This window comes from Citrus sinensis, chromosome 9 (genome assembly GCF_022201045.2).
Source record: "Citrus sinensis cultivar Valencia sweet orange chromosome 9, DVS_A1.0, whole genome shotgun sequence".
In the NCBI taxonomy this organism is placed as follows: Eukaryota; Viridiplantae; Streptophyta; class Magnoliopsida; order Sapindales; family Rutaceae; genus Citrus; species Citrus sinensis.
The window spans coordinates 20180641-20196668 of record NC_068564.1 but is presented as its reverse complement, the minus strand read 5'-3'; the positions used below and the strand labels follow the sequence as shown (position 1 = coordinate 20196668).

The following is a 16028-nucleotide window of genomic DNA, read 5'->3' as shown; positions in this document are numbered from 1 at the left end:
CAAACCGCGTTACTGTTCATCCGCGTGGTCAAACCGTTGACTGTTGACTGATGACGTGGCACAATCCTGAGCGTCCAAACTGTTTTTAATCCGATGGCCATGATTTACTCCATATATCTATAAAAAAGGGGGCCTCCCCCCCCCCCTAATTTGATATCTCTGAATCCATTTTTGGGATCCATTTTCTGTAATTCCCTCTCCATCTTGTATTTTCTTTATATTTTAATAAATTCCCATTTTGCCCCTAGTTCAATTATGAGTGGCTAATTTTCTTTCAAGCTTGGGTTGAAGGTGAAGTCTCAACATGTGTCATGGGCTTAATTTGGTAAATTTATTTTCTCTTCCCCTCTAGTTTTTGTGGATGTTTTGACTTCTCGTCGACAAATAATAATAATCTTGTTTAGATACCGCCTTGGTTACACCGGCTCTCTAGTATAAGGTTATTATTATTTGGCACGATAAGCCCTTAGCACCATATTGATTAGAGCGTGGTTCATGAGGTGTGGATTCCCCCCTCATGATTTAATTGGCATTAATACAGAGTATTTAGCCCATGATGCATGTTGATACGGATCCAGATACCCAAGTACGTCATTTCAATAGAATTCTCTTCAATTTATTCTCGCCATTTCAATACCAATTTTAGAATTTATTCTCACCATTTTAATTTAAGTTTTAGCATATTCCAAATCATTTCCACCATAAATCCAATCACTCATTTACAAAATTAATTCTACACAATTAAAATCCACCTCCTCGTGGGATCGACACTCGTCACCATTAGTCTATACTACAATAGATTCGTGCGCTTGCGAATATATTAAAATTTGCACAACAGCCCTCACCCATGAGGGCCTGGACAAGGGCCCAAGAAAAAAAGCCGGGACAAAGCCCAAGCCCACTACTTTTAAAAAAATAATTTTATAAATTAGAATAATATAATTAAAATTGAAAAGTAATTTAAAAATAAAAAAAGACTTAAATTCTTAACTTATAAATTAATTATGATTCAAAAAAACTAAAATTATGATATTAAATTCTCTCTTTTGTGTCAATTAATTAAGAGAGCATTTAAATTAGAAAATAAAGTATTAAAGAAAATTAAAGTTATTAATTTTTATTTGCTTTATTTTTTATTTTAATTTAAAATATTGATTTTCTTTAATTTATCTATGATTGTAATAACTTGTTGATAATTAATTTATTTCAAATTTATAATAATTTAAAATTTTTAAAATAAATAAATAAAGTCTGAACCCGGCCCGAGCCCGAGCCCGACCCAACCCGTACACTCAGATGACAGAGGGCCTGGACATGGGCTTGAAAAAGCCCGGCTGCCATCCCTAGGTGAGTCCCTAAATTACTCATTAGCCTTACTTTCAGCCATCAAATTCACGGCTGAAATGGATTGTGAGAGTAAGTAGCTGCCACCTGCTGCAACGGTTATCAGTGGGGGTGTAAAATTGTAAATGACCAAAGAAATAACGTCAGCCGTTAGATGAAACAATCTAAAATCCAACGGGTTTGCCGAATTTATAAATTTTGTCACTGAAGAGAGTAAAGAGACCCTTGGAACGTTTCAAAAGAAAGCAAAATGGCAGCGGTGGCAAGAGGACAGGGGTTTGTACTGTCGCGGCCGGTGACGTTCGTAACGGGGAACGCCAAGAAATTGGAAGAAGTGAAAGCCATATTGGGGCAATCCATTCCCTTTCAGTCTCTCAAGCTGGACCTGCCGGAATTGCAAGGGGAACCTGAAGATATCTCCAAAGAGAAGGCTCGTTTGGCTGCCATTCAAGTTAACGGCCCTGTGCTCGTTGAAGATACTTGTCTCTGCTTCAATGCCTTGAAGGGTCTTCCTGGCCCTTACATGTAAGTTTTTTTTCCCCCTCCCAAATTTCAATTAAAATAAGTTATCTTTCAATTCATATTTGTTGACTAATGAATTCCTAGTACTTTATTTTCAAATGGGTTACAATTAGAAATTGGTAAATTGGTCTTTACACCTAATGTATGAAATCAATGTCAAATATCGTATCAGTCTCTGGCCTCGCTTAGGGGAACACAATTTGGTTAGAATAACACTCCTAACGTATGAATGTGTATTACTTTTTTTATCCGTAGCTAACACAATGTAGCAATGATATGTATGAGATGATCGGAGTTAACTGGGCCAAGGTTTTTGGGCAAATTATGTGTAGTATGAGCTATGAGTGTTAGTTTACTCCCATTATATGCTTCATTTCTATATCATAGTCAGAATGAGTTCTTGCTAGGAAAGTTCAAAGGTTATTTTTTTTGGCCACTTTGAAGACTGATAGAGAGGAAAGATTCTATGGATCGGTTGGTTTTAGTATTGTCATCCCACAGTCAGTAGTGGTCAGGTTTCGTAGGTATGATGCCTGTGAATTATACTCTAATTGCTTAATGGATCCATAGATATCCACAGATTCAATGCTATTTACCATGGCTTCTCGTTATAGTAAGCGTTGCAATATTTAGTAGATTTTTATGTGCTTGCAGAGTGCCTGAGCGGCATCCTTGAACCGAATTTTCTATTCTTTCTTATGCTGAATGGCTTGTCCTCATCCTTAGCTATTGTTTCCTTGTCTTTTATTTGAAGGTGCTCCAAGTACCTATCTTGGCTTGCTGATAATAAAGTTTGAATCCCTCCTCTGTAGGATAAATTTGCTCTTGGCCCCTAAAAACAATTATGGCTAGTATCCCTTAAGTCAAATCAATTTTGTAGAAAAGGTTTTTTTTTGGGGGGGGGGGGGGGGGGGGGGGAGAAGAAAGTTAGGAACACGTCTATTTTGAAATTTCTTTTATTACTTGGAAATCACAATCATGAGAACCTTCGGAGATAAATTGAGTCACATGGTCTAAATGCATTGGTAAAACGGTTGTTGAAGTTGTAATTTTGATTTCATTTTGAACTCGTTAACTTCCATTGTCTTGGGCTTGAAGCATGGAAGAGGGTTGCCGTGTTTCAACAGTTGAAATGAGGAGTGCTAATTTCCTTAGTTGTGTGATTGTTCATCTTTGAAGACGAAGTTGATTGGGAACTGTGCCAAATCGTTGATTTGGTGTTAGTAATGGCTGGATCAAGCAGTGTGAGCTTATACTTGGTTGCGTGACCTCTGCCGGTCAAATATCAGTTTTCTTGGGTTTTCAGCAATGCCGCTGAGGACAGGGCTGGGTGGAGCCCTATGCCTTCAGTGACCCTGGCCCCCCACCAAAAAAAGAAAAAAGATTTGCTCCTTGGTTAAAGCTGTTAAAGATATGGCCCCTAGGTATTATATTTTTGACGCTATAACTCTACATTCTTGTGTATGGGGCCAATATAGAAAACTTGCTCTGCCAGTGGCTGAGGGAACCATTTTCCTAGCCAAAGAGTTGCTAAAAACTTCAATAAATGACTTTCAATTTAGAATCTTTGTTTTTGTGATTTTATTGTTTATCTGTCGTTTATCTTTGTTTCATTTGACATCTTGTAGCATTGCATGATTATTTTATTTCTTTGTGCTCAAAAATGTTTTTCTGTATAGCATACTGTAGTTCAGAAAACCTTAAAAGAAGGAATAAAGAAATCTCTTAAATATTCTTTTATTTGCTGTGGAATTTTGCGCTGGTTTCCATATCTTTCTTATGTGTTAGAAACTTAATGCTTTTTCTTGGTATGTCAAAGTTTGTCATTGTTGTTTAAACAGTTCTTAAGTTATGTTCAGAAATTTCACAATTTCCCTAACTTAAGTTTATTCATGGTAAATAGTGTAAAACTTAATAGTTTGAGTAAATAGTAGATTACATTTCATGGCTTCAAAAATCTCAAAAAGCGGTAAGTATTTGAGAGTAAATATAAATGTATTAGATATGGTGATCTATTCTTGGACATAATTTCAACTGTTCTTATCTTTGCTGTTTAATTATATATGGTACTTGAATTAGTATGAGGTGGAGAAATTGCTGCTTAAAAGTTGTCTTTGTTACACCTCTCTGCCATTTGTCTTATGGTTTCCTGACGTTTGCTGTGTGCACAGATATGTTTGATTCCATTGTGCATTAGCATACAATAGTTTACTTCTATTCCCAAGCATATTGCTGAATTACATGCCTTACTATTTGGGACAGAAATGAGAGCAAAACAATACAATTTCTTTACCTATACTCTTGCCTTAGTGTATTGTCCAGAGCCAAATATATACCCCATTATTAGTTCCACCAAATGATTGAAAATATATATATGAAGCTAGAGGTGTACAGCAGTTGTTTGGTAATCTTCTTTACTGAATTAAATACTATTCACCCGCGAATAAATGCATTGCATCTTCGTTAGAGGGGAAATATTAACTTTGAGTAATAATTCCTGCTTGGATTTGCTTATACTCCAACTCTGTCCTGTGAGGATTATTGAACAGTTCATTTTTGTAAATAACTTATCTAATCTCTTTTTTATGAAATTATTTAGGAGGTTCTTTATACGTATTATTTTCTGATTTCTAGTCTAATAAATATCTTTCTATTATGTTTCAAAAATTATAATAAACAAAACTGAAATCTACAGTTACTACTAAATTTTTGTTAATTTTCATGCCAAGGATTTTGTGCTGAGGGACGAGCTTTTATATTTTATTTATGGCTTTTATAGATGGGTTTGATTAAATTTCTTATCTTTGGAAACAGGATGCTGTGCTTTCTTCAGGCCTTCTTTTTTAAGAAGTCAATGTAGCATGATCTCTGATTATTGTTTAATGTGATTTTCTAATCTTGCAGCAAGTGGTTCCTGCAGAAGATTGGTCATGAAGGTTGTGACTTACATTTCTACTTCTTTCATTTTTGTCTCTGTAACCTTCTGTTAATTTGTCACTATCTGTAGCTGATTTTGGTACTCTTTCTTCTTTATTTTTTTCATTTTGGTTTCTTTCCTTTTTTTGGTAGGTCTGAACAATTTGTTGATGGCATATGAGGATAAATCTGCTTATGCGTTGTGTGGATTTGCTTTTGCTCTTGGGCCCAACATTGAGCCCATTACTTTCTTAGGGAAAACTCCGGTATGTGTAATGAGTTTTCTTTGATCTTTTCAACATTTTTACGTACATTATATAGAGGACACATTTTAAAAAATGTTTTAAAATATTGAATGTTGCTTAGAATATTTCATAACGTTCATTGGTGTTTCTCTTTCTCTTGCAAATGCTTTTCAATCCTCAATTCACTACTTAAGTAGTAAAAACAAGTTGATGGTACTCTTTTTTTTCTTTTTAATAAAAAATAGTTGTAAAGTTTCTTTTGTCATTACTCATGCCTGATTTTTGCATTAACATTATTTGCTCTCTAGAATGCTGATGTTAAAAGTAGCATCTCTATCTTATGGGTTTGTGGCTGATATTTTCAGGGTAAGATAGTTCCTGCTAGGGGTCCCAATGATTTTGGATGGGATCCAATCTTTCAACCCGATGGTTATGACCAAACGTAAGCCCATTCTTTCACTTAAATTTCTGCTGTTCGTGTGATCGTGTCAGCTGTCCATTACCATATTGCTGATTGTAATTTGTTTGCTAGTAGCCCATAATTGTTCAGCCAAGTTGTAGATGAATTTATGCTTTTGTTTTTCCATTTTCTCTTTTAAGTTATGCGGAGATGGCAAAGGAAGAAAAGAACAAAATTTCTCATCGTTCCAAGGCTCTTGCTATGGTGAAATCCCACTTTGCTGAAGCTGGATATACTTTTCAGATGGACACATCCACATGAATGAACTGTATAGGTCAGACAGTCAAATGCTTTATCTCTATTTGTGTCTTCTGGTGGAAGGGATAAAGCAAAGCCTGCAGATTATTTATCCATCCTGGCTTGCGTAGGACAATCCATGGGTAACTTTTTCCTACATATGTGATTGTCTAGTGAAACAAATGAGCTTGCAATTTTCGGTTAATTTGTTCTGCGGTTGAACTTTAACGTCAGTCATCATTTTGAACGAAATGCTCTGTATAAATAGAGCAAGAAGCTGTTCCGGTCACAAATGATTAATAGAATAGAAAGGAAATAGCGATCATCACTCATTGAACCCATATCTCTTTGTGCTTAGAATCTTGTTCACAGTTTTCTATATGAAGTTTATATCAGCCATTTTTTGTCTGAATACAACGAATAGATCCAAGAGTTTCAAGTTACGATCCTCTAATTAATGATTTTAACTTTATTGTTTGCATAATTGCTTCCTCTCATGCAATTTTAGATGGTATTATTACCACTTCTCTGTTTTAAATGATGCTAGATAGATAGTCTTGTAGGTCCAAAAATGAGGGTAGTGGGGACAAAATCCCGAGTTTGGGGCTGCATACTGAGTGAGACAAATGAACCTACCATCAATAATGGATTAAAAGAAGAGAGAATTAAGCATAAATTGTTCTGCAAAGTAGAAACAATTCTGAGACACGCCATGGCATTTGGGGTTCTACTCCAATGACAAAATTTTTACTCAACGCTGCTTTTACGGCTCTCAATAATGTTGTATTGTTGTTGTTCAAGGCTTGTTTTGTAATTAAACTTCAGTAACCGTTGCAAAAAGCATTAACATGGGTCATAAATAATGTTGCAGGGATCCGACTTTACTATTTTTAATTCAACTGTGAAGTTCCCAAAAAGTGCATGCCTGCCCAAAATTGTAAGAATTTACCTTCGTTTTTCCAGTTACAGGTATAACAACAAAATGAGTTGGATGTAGGGCTTCTTTTATCAGAAACAGATAACAGTTGATAATTTTTTGGGGTACCATGACAGGACCACATGTAATCTGAATCCGAAATGGGTGTTATTTCCAGTACTTTGTTGTTGGCTCACACCGTACTTCTTGAATTTATGACTAGGCAAGATTCACAAGTCCGGTACCAAATTGTTCAACCAAAATACCTCACTTATTTATTATGAAACTGCGCTGGTTGGAAAATCACATCGCAGTTTCATGTAATTAGTGGGGCAAGCTCAGTACTCACAACGGTTGTATTGCAGACAAGCACCATTAATTAAGACCTTTTGTCAAGACATAAACCCCAAAATTATACATTTGAGCAAGAGGAGTTTAAAATTAAGGATGGACATAACACCACGTGGAAAACAATACTGTGCAGAAGAAGAAGCAAGAAGTTGGAAGGGAATGCCAAAATCATCTGCAAATGCTTAATGCAAAAGTGGTGGGTGGAGACGGCCTCATGGTCCCATGTATTTTTTTGCAAGCAAAGAACTTCTCTCACCACATGCCATATGGGCCCTACGAACACATGCATTGCCATGTGAAATAACACATGCATCACCTTCCACATCAATTTAGGGCTCATTAGTCATGCATCACCTTCCACATGAATTTAAGGCTCATTAGTCATGCATCACCTTCCACATCAATTTAGGGCTCATTAGTCATTACTACTTCTAGTTGGATCATATCATCCAGTTCATCATCAACCACCTCAGCATAACAAGAAGCTCAATCTGATTGTTAAAAGTGTGTAGCTGTGCCTGTGTAGGACATGCTTGTTATTTAATTCCTTCAGAGTATCACTGTTCAATTATTCTTTACACACTTAGGGGGTGAAAAAGATCTAATCATTGTAGCTGCAAAAATTTGGATCAAAGCTCATCATTGATTATGCCACTGTTTTGATTTAGAATGTTAAGATAATTTGTAATGGAAACTAAAGTGATTTTGCAAAGCTTTAAAGAACTTTTCTGTGGATAGCATCATTTTGGTAGGACCCAAAAAAGCTTAAAAGAAAAAGCTCATCATGTTAAGTTAGTTAATAACTTTATGTGCATGTGAGTGTGCAGGTTATGCACATGAAAGAATCACAACTGCTGGTAAGTAAAAGAACACAGATAATGGTAACACTAACACACTTATGTCATAAAGGTAATAGCAATTCCACAAACAAAAGTAAAAGATTGCTTCCATTTGAAAGAAAAAGCTACAAAAAGAAAAGGTAAAGAAACATCACTGGTATTGCTATGCATCATTTGTAACAAAGTTCCTTTTTTAATAATTCAAGTTTTTGCATTCAAATACTGTTGACTATATGACTAGACACAACAAAGGAGCGGGGAGAAAAAAGCACAAAATCATTCCGACCCTATAAACCCAAAAGCCAAAAATGAAAAAGAGAGTATGTCGAGAGACCAAGATTGACAGTTGACAGCTGACTGACACTGGACACAAATAGGCAAGTGCTAGTTAGAAGGAAATGAGAATTGAGGCTGAAAAAAGAGGCCAAAGAGGGAAAATAAAATGAACAACGCTTCCGCACCTGCTTCTGGGAATGCAAATGTTTGTTTTTTCAGTTGAAGCAGGCCGAGGTTGAGCAAGTAACTGATAAACAAACTGGGTGAGGCAATACAATGACATGTGCAATAATGTACACTTGTCAAAATATGTGAAGCAGATATACGGTAGAGATTGAAACAATGACCAGATTGTGGATAAATTGGATAGGTGATATACTATATAGAAGAAAAATGAAAAACAAAACAGAAATTCGATGGCCATTTCTTTTTTCGGCCAATTTAATGATGAATACTATGAGCACTGACGGCTCTTGCGGCAAGTAAGAGCACCAGCACCAGAAGTAATGGATCCAACCATGGAGGAAGACTTGGCTCCCAAGCTTGAAGCACGAGCATAGCTAGCTGAGGCTCCTGCTCCGGATGGGGTAAAGTAGGCACCGTTCAGCAAGAGGTCTCCTTCAGATCTCCAGTTCCAGCCCTTCCACTGGCTTGCAGCTGTGTCCACCCTCTTTGTTACCTGTGAATGCAAATCCAGTTGTGAGAATAAGCAAATTGAACATTGCAGATAGTCTTATTGTATAGACAAAAGACAATATGTGAGATGTGAGAGTTGAGACCTCCTTTGCGAAGGCATTCAATGGAGCATTGTATCTGTTTCCCTGGCTGTTGATGGTGGGGTTTGCACTTCCACCAATGGCATACATTTCCCAGTGAGTGTAGTCATTGTTCACCACATGGAAATAACCATGTCTACACCTGAATTATTCATCATTAAATTCCTCGTCAGCTCCAGTCAAACTTGATTTCAAATAGTGCGAAAGTTAACATGGAGTAAGGTCTCCATTCATCTCCCAACACATTTCATGAGCTTGAGTTCAACAATACCTTGGCATTCTCTGAATGAGTCCCTCTCCAAAATGGTTGTAAGCAATGGTTACTTGCATTTGCTTGTCTCTGGTGTAGGAATCACTGTGACCCAGCAGCATAACCTGCATTTAATCACCACCATTAAACAAAATGACTTGGCATTTTTGCTTATTAAGAAAACAAGTTAGAGCAAACTGGACTACTGGAATATGCTGTAAAGACAGACCTCATTGTGGTGGGTCATGTGATTGTTTGAAATGGTAATGGCAGTAGATCCCATGACGGCATCAACAAGTCCATCAGCACAATGGGAGAGTGAATTGTGATCAATCCATATATGGCTAGAGCCAAAAATTGATATGGCATCACCATCAGCCACTGTCCTCCACCCATAGTGAGTCGGTGAGCTCCTAACCATGGCATTACCAGTGGGTTTACAGTCATGAACGTGAAGACCGTGAATGATCACATTGGTCACAAATTGGATAGTGATGCAACCTCCATTAGCAATGTGCACATTCGCCCCACGACCATCAATGGTCTTGAAGCTATTGACAATCAGTTCCTGTTTCAATTGAATCACCATGTCCCTCTTGAAAACAATCCAGAGAGGCTTATCCTGGATAACAGCATGGCGTAAAGTTCCAGGTTTGGGGTTAACAGGGTCATCATCCCTTGGGTCAGTGACAACATAGAAGCGACCATCACGGCCACCAATGGCATTTCTTCCAAAACCAATCCCACAGTCTGCAAGACGCTTGCGGTTCTTGTGCCAGTTGCCGTCACAGCGCCAGCAGTCATCAATGGGATTACCAGTACCACAGGAGAAGTACCCCAACTTTCTCCTTTCAGTGCTGTTGCGGGTGCTCCTGAAATAACATTAAATTTATTGTTATTAACATGAAAAATGCTCTGAATTATTAGAATACAATTGCATCTTAATTTCTCAAGTCCAATGTCAAAATCGTTAGCAAGGTAATTGCATCATACTGTTATTTTTACAGTTCACTATCTTGTAAAGAAAAAGATTCTATGTGTCGGTGGCAGTGATTATTCCCATTTACCCGCATCTCCTGTGCTCCATCAGACAGCCAAAACCAATGAGGGTACAGATAGCACGTAAAGACAAAAGAAGGATGCTTTTTGGTCAATTTGTGAGAACGATCAGTAACGGATAGAATTGAATCTCTCTGTAGTGCAGCAAACAAAAAAGGGTATTCCTACGCTGTCTTTGTCATTTAGCCCACATACACATGGCTGAACGCCAGAACCCATCACATGCAATCTCAAAACAGAAATTTTCATAACCCAAAAAATAACCCCTTTTGCCATTCAAATAAAGTTCATGATTCAGTTGGTATTAAACGGCAAATCAACTATTAAAACAGAAACAAAAGAAGTCATACATGGACATCTATTTTAAAAAAGGAAAAAAAAAAAGGATTGTACGTTTTAATTAGTAGCAGTAGGTGAAAGAGACGCAAGAATTTATGTCCGTTGAACACGGATCTGTCAATAGCGTGTAAAAAGCAGAGCAAGAACGTGAAGGGTGATACACACTGATACTGATACTGATACTGATACTGTTATGATATCGGTTTCTTAAGCCTTCAAAAAGTGAAAATTTTCACAAAACGACAAGGTTAAAACAGAGAAAATAACCAATAGTTTCAAGCGTGTTCAAACTCTATCCCCGAAATAGTAACTGGGTTTTTAATACAAATAGGCGCGTTTGGTAATATTAATTACTTATACGGACCACAACGACCAGAATAACCCCCTCCACCTACTAGTGCCCCCATTTTTCCTTTTATTGGTAGTGAATTTAGGGAGATTCTTCAGGTACTTTAACAAGAATTGCAAATTAAGTGAAATTAGTAAATATATGAAAAAATAATTTTAAAAGAGTAAATGAGAAAGAGACGCACATCTCAACCATTGAAGCAATTTCATCTGGGTTATCAACTGCATGTTTACTCAAGGCCTCGGCTACTACTTCAGCTCTGTAAAAATAATAAACAACAAAATTCAATTACTTAATAATTAATAACCGAAGAATTTTTTAATTAGTAGTCAAATGAAAGACACGTGTCGGTGTGATGAAGCGAGTTGGGAAAATAAAGAGTAGATACGAAGTACACTGCTCAAGAATGAGGCAGGGGTCACTATCGAGTAAAACCGTTAGCAAAGCTTTTTCTGAAGACAGAGAAACTAAGGAGGGGAACCGTCGGCGGGAACGAGTTAAATTACTGAAACAACCTTCATGAAAAGCAAAAGAAAAGGAAAGTGTGTGAGGGTAGTAATGGAAATGAGGAAAAAATGTACGAATTTTCTGATTCTTGATCTCACTCAATACAACCAACGAAGGAATCCCAGCGGAACCCCAACCGACTAATAACAAATAACGGAATAAACGATCCAGATCTAAGGATCCAGATCTAAGGATCCAGATCTCAACGGTTGAGATCGTTATCGTACTATTAACGGAAAAAAGAGGGAGAAGCAAACGGTAAACGAACGGTCTCCAAACACTCGAAATAACAGAACCAACGGCTCAGATCAAAATTGACAACTTGAGGAGGTACTTCTGGTTACTTACTTGGCCGCCATTGTTGAGTTCATTGAGCTCTCTGCCTTCATCTTCCTGTAAACATTAAATTAATCAAATAAATTAAAGCTTAACAACAAAAAAATAAATAAACTGTCTTTTCTGTACTTATAGAATTGACATTTTTGTTTACGGTCATTTTCAGCTGATAAATGCAGTTAATATGAAGCAGAGAACCAGATTTATGACCATGAAAATAACGTTTGTTTACTAAATCGAAGTTGCATAATAATGTGGAATTGTCAATGAATTCGGAATTTAAAAAACGAGGCCAAAAATGGTAAATAAATTGAAAATGCAGCTTAATTTGCTCTCAAAACCGAAGCCAAAACGTTGTAGTTTCATTTTATCAAGATACCGAACTACTTAGAGAAGCGACGAAGAAAACATAAAGACAGAGAGACACAGAGAGAGAGAGTTAAACGAGACCTGGAAACAGAGACGTCTTGTTCGTTACGTACAGAAGCCAGAACGCCGACGAACAACATCAAAACGACAGCAAAACAGAGACAAATGCCACGCTGCGTCACCGCCATTGCGTTGTTTTCTTTGATTTTCTCTCTCTTTCCCACTCCCCAAACACAACCGAGAAAAAAAAGAAAGGAAGAAAGAAAAAGCAGCAGAGAAAGAGAGAGAGAGAGAGAAGAAATGTGTGTGTGAGTGTCTTCTGCAGAGTCAGTCTGGTACGTGCTCCAACAAAACGGCCCTCTTATAGACTCTCCATTCTCCATAATAAAAAAATAAGAAAAATTTATAATTCATTTAACGCCGTTAGTAACGGTAGCCGGTATCCGTTATGTTTTGATTTGACCGTAGTTAGGTTTTTAACCTTAAACTAACTAATCCCCCTTAACCATACCCACACCACTACTACCATCTCTCACCGGACTAACCGCATCGACTCACGTGCAATCCACGTGACATTGGTTTTTTATCTTCGTTTTAACCTCAAAGTGGCCGTAACTAACTTCCTGCCACGTCAGCGAGGGCGTTACGGAGGTTCGTGTCCGTACTTGGGCAGATGTCACGGTTTCCTGCTGATTTTGCGGTACCGGATAATTGCTTGTGTGAGCGTGAACGTGTATAAATTTTATATTAAATAATTTAATTTAAGAAAAAAAAATTAGGGACAAGTATTCAATTAGTACTTCTATATTTATGATTAATTTTTTTTCTTTTTCGGTCGAGGCTGGGGGACTTTGTATTCGCAGGCGCCAATCACGGGCCATGATAAAGTCATTTTCTTGACTCGCATTCTCGCAAACACGAACAAGCTTCAACTGATGAAGCAACAATTCTTCAGCTTCTTACTGGTTATTCAATTGCCTTAATGAGTTTTTTGGTCTCTGCTGTGTGAAGTAATTGTTATTGTTACGTATCCATATCAAGTTTGACGAAAATTGATAAAGAAAAGGCTAATTATCAATTTATCATGGTCTTTTTAATTTAATATTTAACCAACTATAGCATTGATGTGAAAGAATTTATTCTTTTTGGCATACAGTTGCTATTGATTACAACGTCAACATAAAAAACTTCTTCATCAACACTTTCATTTTTCTTTTTCTTTTTCTTAAATGTATATTACGTAACACATTATGAAGTTAGAAAAAATATTAAAATTGAAGCTTAATTAGAAAATCTGTAGAAAGAAGTCTTAATGCATCATAGTTTAAAGTCTCTATAGCATAGAAGAAAAAATTCGATCTCACGGCACATGCAATGAGACAAGGAGTGATTCAAATGTTCACAAATTTCTTTACTTCTAGTTAATTTCCTATTCATAGGGGGGTGCCCTCTTCTAACTTTTTCTACTTTGTAGAGCTGAATCTATGGCATTAAATTTCTTTTTTGGGCAGCATGGAAATGTTGAACACACTCGTTTATTTTGTTTTTCAGGCGGCAGCTTGTGGTTCACACTTCACAATCAAAAAGGCCAGTTTCTTGATCAGCTAAGTAGTTGAATGAAATAGTGCAATTTGGTTTCAATTCTAGTCAAATTTGAATTGGAGGAAACTTCGTCAAATGTGGGCTACAATTAGCAGAAAAAAAAAAGTAAATTACCAAGGGAAAATAAATAAATAAATGCCGCACATGTGAGTAGATATGCTAGTGCATGTGAATTTTGTTCAATTTAGGCACGGATCCTGACCAATGTATACAAATCAGCTGCAACAATTCATCTCCTCACTAGCCTTCTAGTATTTTTTTTCATAAATGCAAATATTGTGTCACCACCCTCGTGTTAATTAATTAAAATATATATATATATATATATATATATATATATATATATATATATATATATATATATTTTTATTGATTTATCTTCACCCAACTTAAAAAAATTACTAGTAAAAGTTCAAGTAATCATGTTTTGAGACATTGTAATGTGGGCCTTCATAAATTAGTTAAGTTCGTTATCAGCAATCAAACCACTAAAATTTGGCTTGAGGAATTTTTAGCGGATGTAATTTTTTTTTCTTTATGCACATATCAAATTTTTTATTTTATAAAAAAAATTTAAATGATATGACATTCATCAATTGATTTGGTGAGATAATACAATTAATTTATTTATTTGTTACGAACACTATTAATAAATACCCATCAACTTTAATTCAATAACTAGTGCTTCATTATTGAGAATAATAAATAAATCAAATCACAAGAATGCCCACTATGTCAATAGAAAAACTGTGTGAAATTATTGTTGCCGGCAAATCCATTAAAAACCGGTGCAAAACATTGAATCAAATATAAATTTAACTCCGTTCAATATATGTGTGTGTGTGTATTTTTAGTGAAACTTGATTAATTGGGAAGCTCACGGGGAAAGATATAATATCAATCAAAATAAATTATTATACTTTTTTTTAACATAATTTTTTACTTGTTGATTCAAATGAAGCAAAGACGTGAAAGAGTGGAGAGGAAAACTAAAAGTTTAAATAACTTGGTGTGAATTGAAATTGGTAACCCCAAGGTGATAAGAATTTTTTATTAGAAATTAATTAAAAAAATTTAGGCAAAGAATGGAATTTAATTTAATTTATCGAGCCCTTCATAGAGAAATGGCGAGTAATTTTGCCCTTTTGAGGGGCAAGATTATGTTGCCTTGCAACAACCAAGTGGCACCAATCATAGCAAGCGCTCACGCTTTGCAAGCCAACATTTTATTTACAGTTTTGCTCCTCATTATCATCAATATGTACAAAAAGGTACACCCAACATCATCATCTACTAGTAGCTAACAGAACAAGGACCATTGATTGTGTGGACCAATCTCGCGTGGGTTAGTTATTTTGATTTTGACTTTTTAATTTTTACAGTTAGGAAGCTAAATTGAATAATGATTGACTTGTAACAAATTTAATCATAATTTAATCAAAACCATGGGTCATAGTGATTAGTGTCATACCCTTCCATGGTCGAAATTAGATGGATATAAATTCTCTTCTAATTTAAGATCACATTGTTGGGAATTTGTGTTTGATTATAAATTTGCGATGGGTTATAGTGTTTTAACTTTAATTTTGACACAAATCTTGAACAATTAATTTTAAAAAATTTAATTGAAGATGAATAATCATTACTAAATATACTTTAATTTTCAATATGTACAATTGGATTACTTAAATCAATGGCTCAAAATTATGTCAAAAATTTAAGTTGAAATAAGCTCGCCCATTTGTAATAGTCTTATTAAGAATTTTAAATGATTTTATGTTACGATCCCGGATATATAATTGAAAATTTTATATGTTGCGATAGATGATGAGACCTAACATTGCAAACGCACATTATGATAATAATTACATAAGAAATTATTTCGTAAGAATATTCTGATTTTAAAAGAAATGCAAATGAAGCTAAAAGATAAAGAAAGCCCCTCCACTTTAATGTATTTTCTTTTGTTCTTTAGCTTAATTATTAGAATTAATAATTTTTTTCCAGTTAACTTCGAGCGAATGTCTGAAAGATATGGATATTTGCATCAAATAAGTGTACCATTGATACATATTTTCTACCCAACAATTCCGTAGTTACCCCTCTCCTTTTCAGTTAAAGTGGAGGGCTTAAATTTGAGTCTCGCATGAGTCCTAACGGTTTAGTCGAATAATTTTTAAGTAATTTTTTTTGTTAATTATCTACCCAATTTTTTTTGTTAATTATCTACCCATCCGTATTCAAATTTTGAGAGAAATAAATGATTAAAAAGTCAATTTATACTCTGTCCACCCCTACTTTTTATTAAAAGAAATTAAAATTACATTGAGAAAAA

The 16028-nt window shown here is 35.6% G+C and overlaps 2 protein-coding genes across 3 annotated transcripts; one reads left to right on the top strand and one right to left on the bottom strand.

The window, feature by feature from the left end:
• Positions 1–1555: 1555 nt before the first annotated feature.
• Positions 1556–6065, top strand: LOC102608845 (inosine triphosphate pyrophosphatase). Its single transcript, XM_006487533.4, has 5 exons — positions 1556–1869; positions 4771–4802; positions 4936–5048; positions 5393–5469; positions 5628–6065. The coding sequence occupies exons 1-5, from the start codon at positions 1595–1597 to the stop codon at positions 5746–5748; spliced, it is 618 nt and encodes a 205-aa protein (XP_006487596.2). The 5' UTR covers positions 1556–1594; the 3' UTR covers positions 5749–6065.
• Positions 6066–7873: 1808 nt separating this feature from the next.
• LOC102609426 (probable pectate lyase 1) lies at positions 7874–12435 on the bottom strand. 2 transcript variants are annotated; one of them, XM_052434473.1, is made up of 7 exons: positions 12173–12434; positions 11735–11779; positions 11064–11138; positions 9362–10004; positions 9154–9257; positions 8886–9024; positions 7874–8785 (listed from the first exon to the last, which is right to left on the bottom strand). In XM_052434473.1, the coding sequence occupies exons 1-7, from the start codon at positions 12277–12279 to the stop codon at positions 8561–8563; spliced, it is 1338 nt and encodes a 445-aa protein (XP_052290433.1). In that variant the 5' UTR covers positions 12280–12434; the 3' UTR covers positions 7874–8560. The 2 variants fall into 2 exon arrangements, with proteins under 2 accessions (XP_052290433.1, XP_052290434.1); XM_052434474.1 differs by lacking the exon at positions 11064–11138 and having other exon boundaries at positions 12173–12435.
• Between the last annotated feature and the right edge of the window lie 3593 nt (positions 12436–16028).

Bases quoted from the DNA above. Each gene is read 5' to 3' on its own strand.
- LOC102608845 (XM_006487533.4), top strand. From the start codon at position 1,595: ATGGCAGCGGTGGCAAGAGGACAGGGGTTTGTACTGTCGCGGCCGGTG. The intron at 1,870-4,770 runs GTAAGTTTTTTT...CTAATCTTGCAG, and splicing joins GGTCTTCCTGGCCCTTACAT to CAAGTGGTTCCTGCAGAAGA. The intron at 4,803-4,935 runs GTTGTGACTTAC...TTTTTTTGGTAG, and splicing joins GCAGAAGATTGGTCATGAAG to GTCTGAACAATTTGTTGATG.
- LOC102609426 (XM_052434473.1), bottom strand. From the start codon at position 12,279: ATGGCGGTGACGCAGCGTGGCATTTGTCTCTGTTTTGCTGTCGTTTTG. The intron at 9,025-9,153 runs GTATTGTTGAAC...TGAATAATTCAG, and splicing joins CTCATTCAGAGAATGCCAAG to GTGTAGACATGGTTATTTCC. The intron at 8,786-8,885 runs GTCTCAACTCTC...TTGCATTCACAG, and splicing joins TGAATGCCTTCGCAAAGGAG to GTAACAAAGAGGGTGGACAC.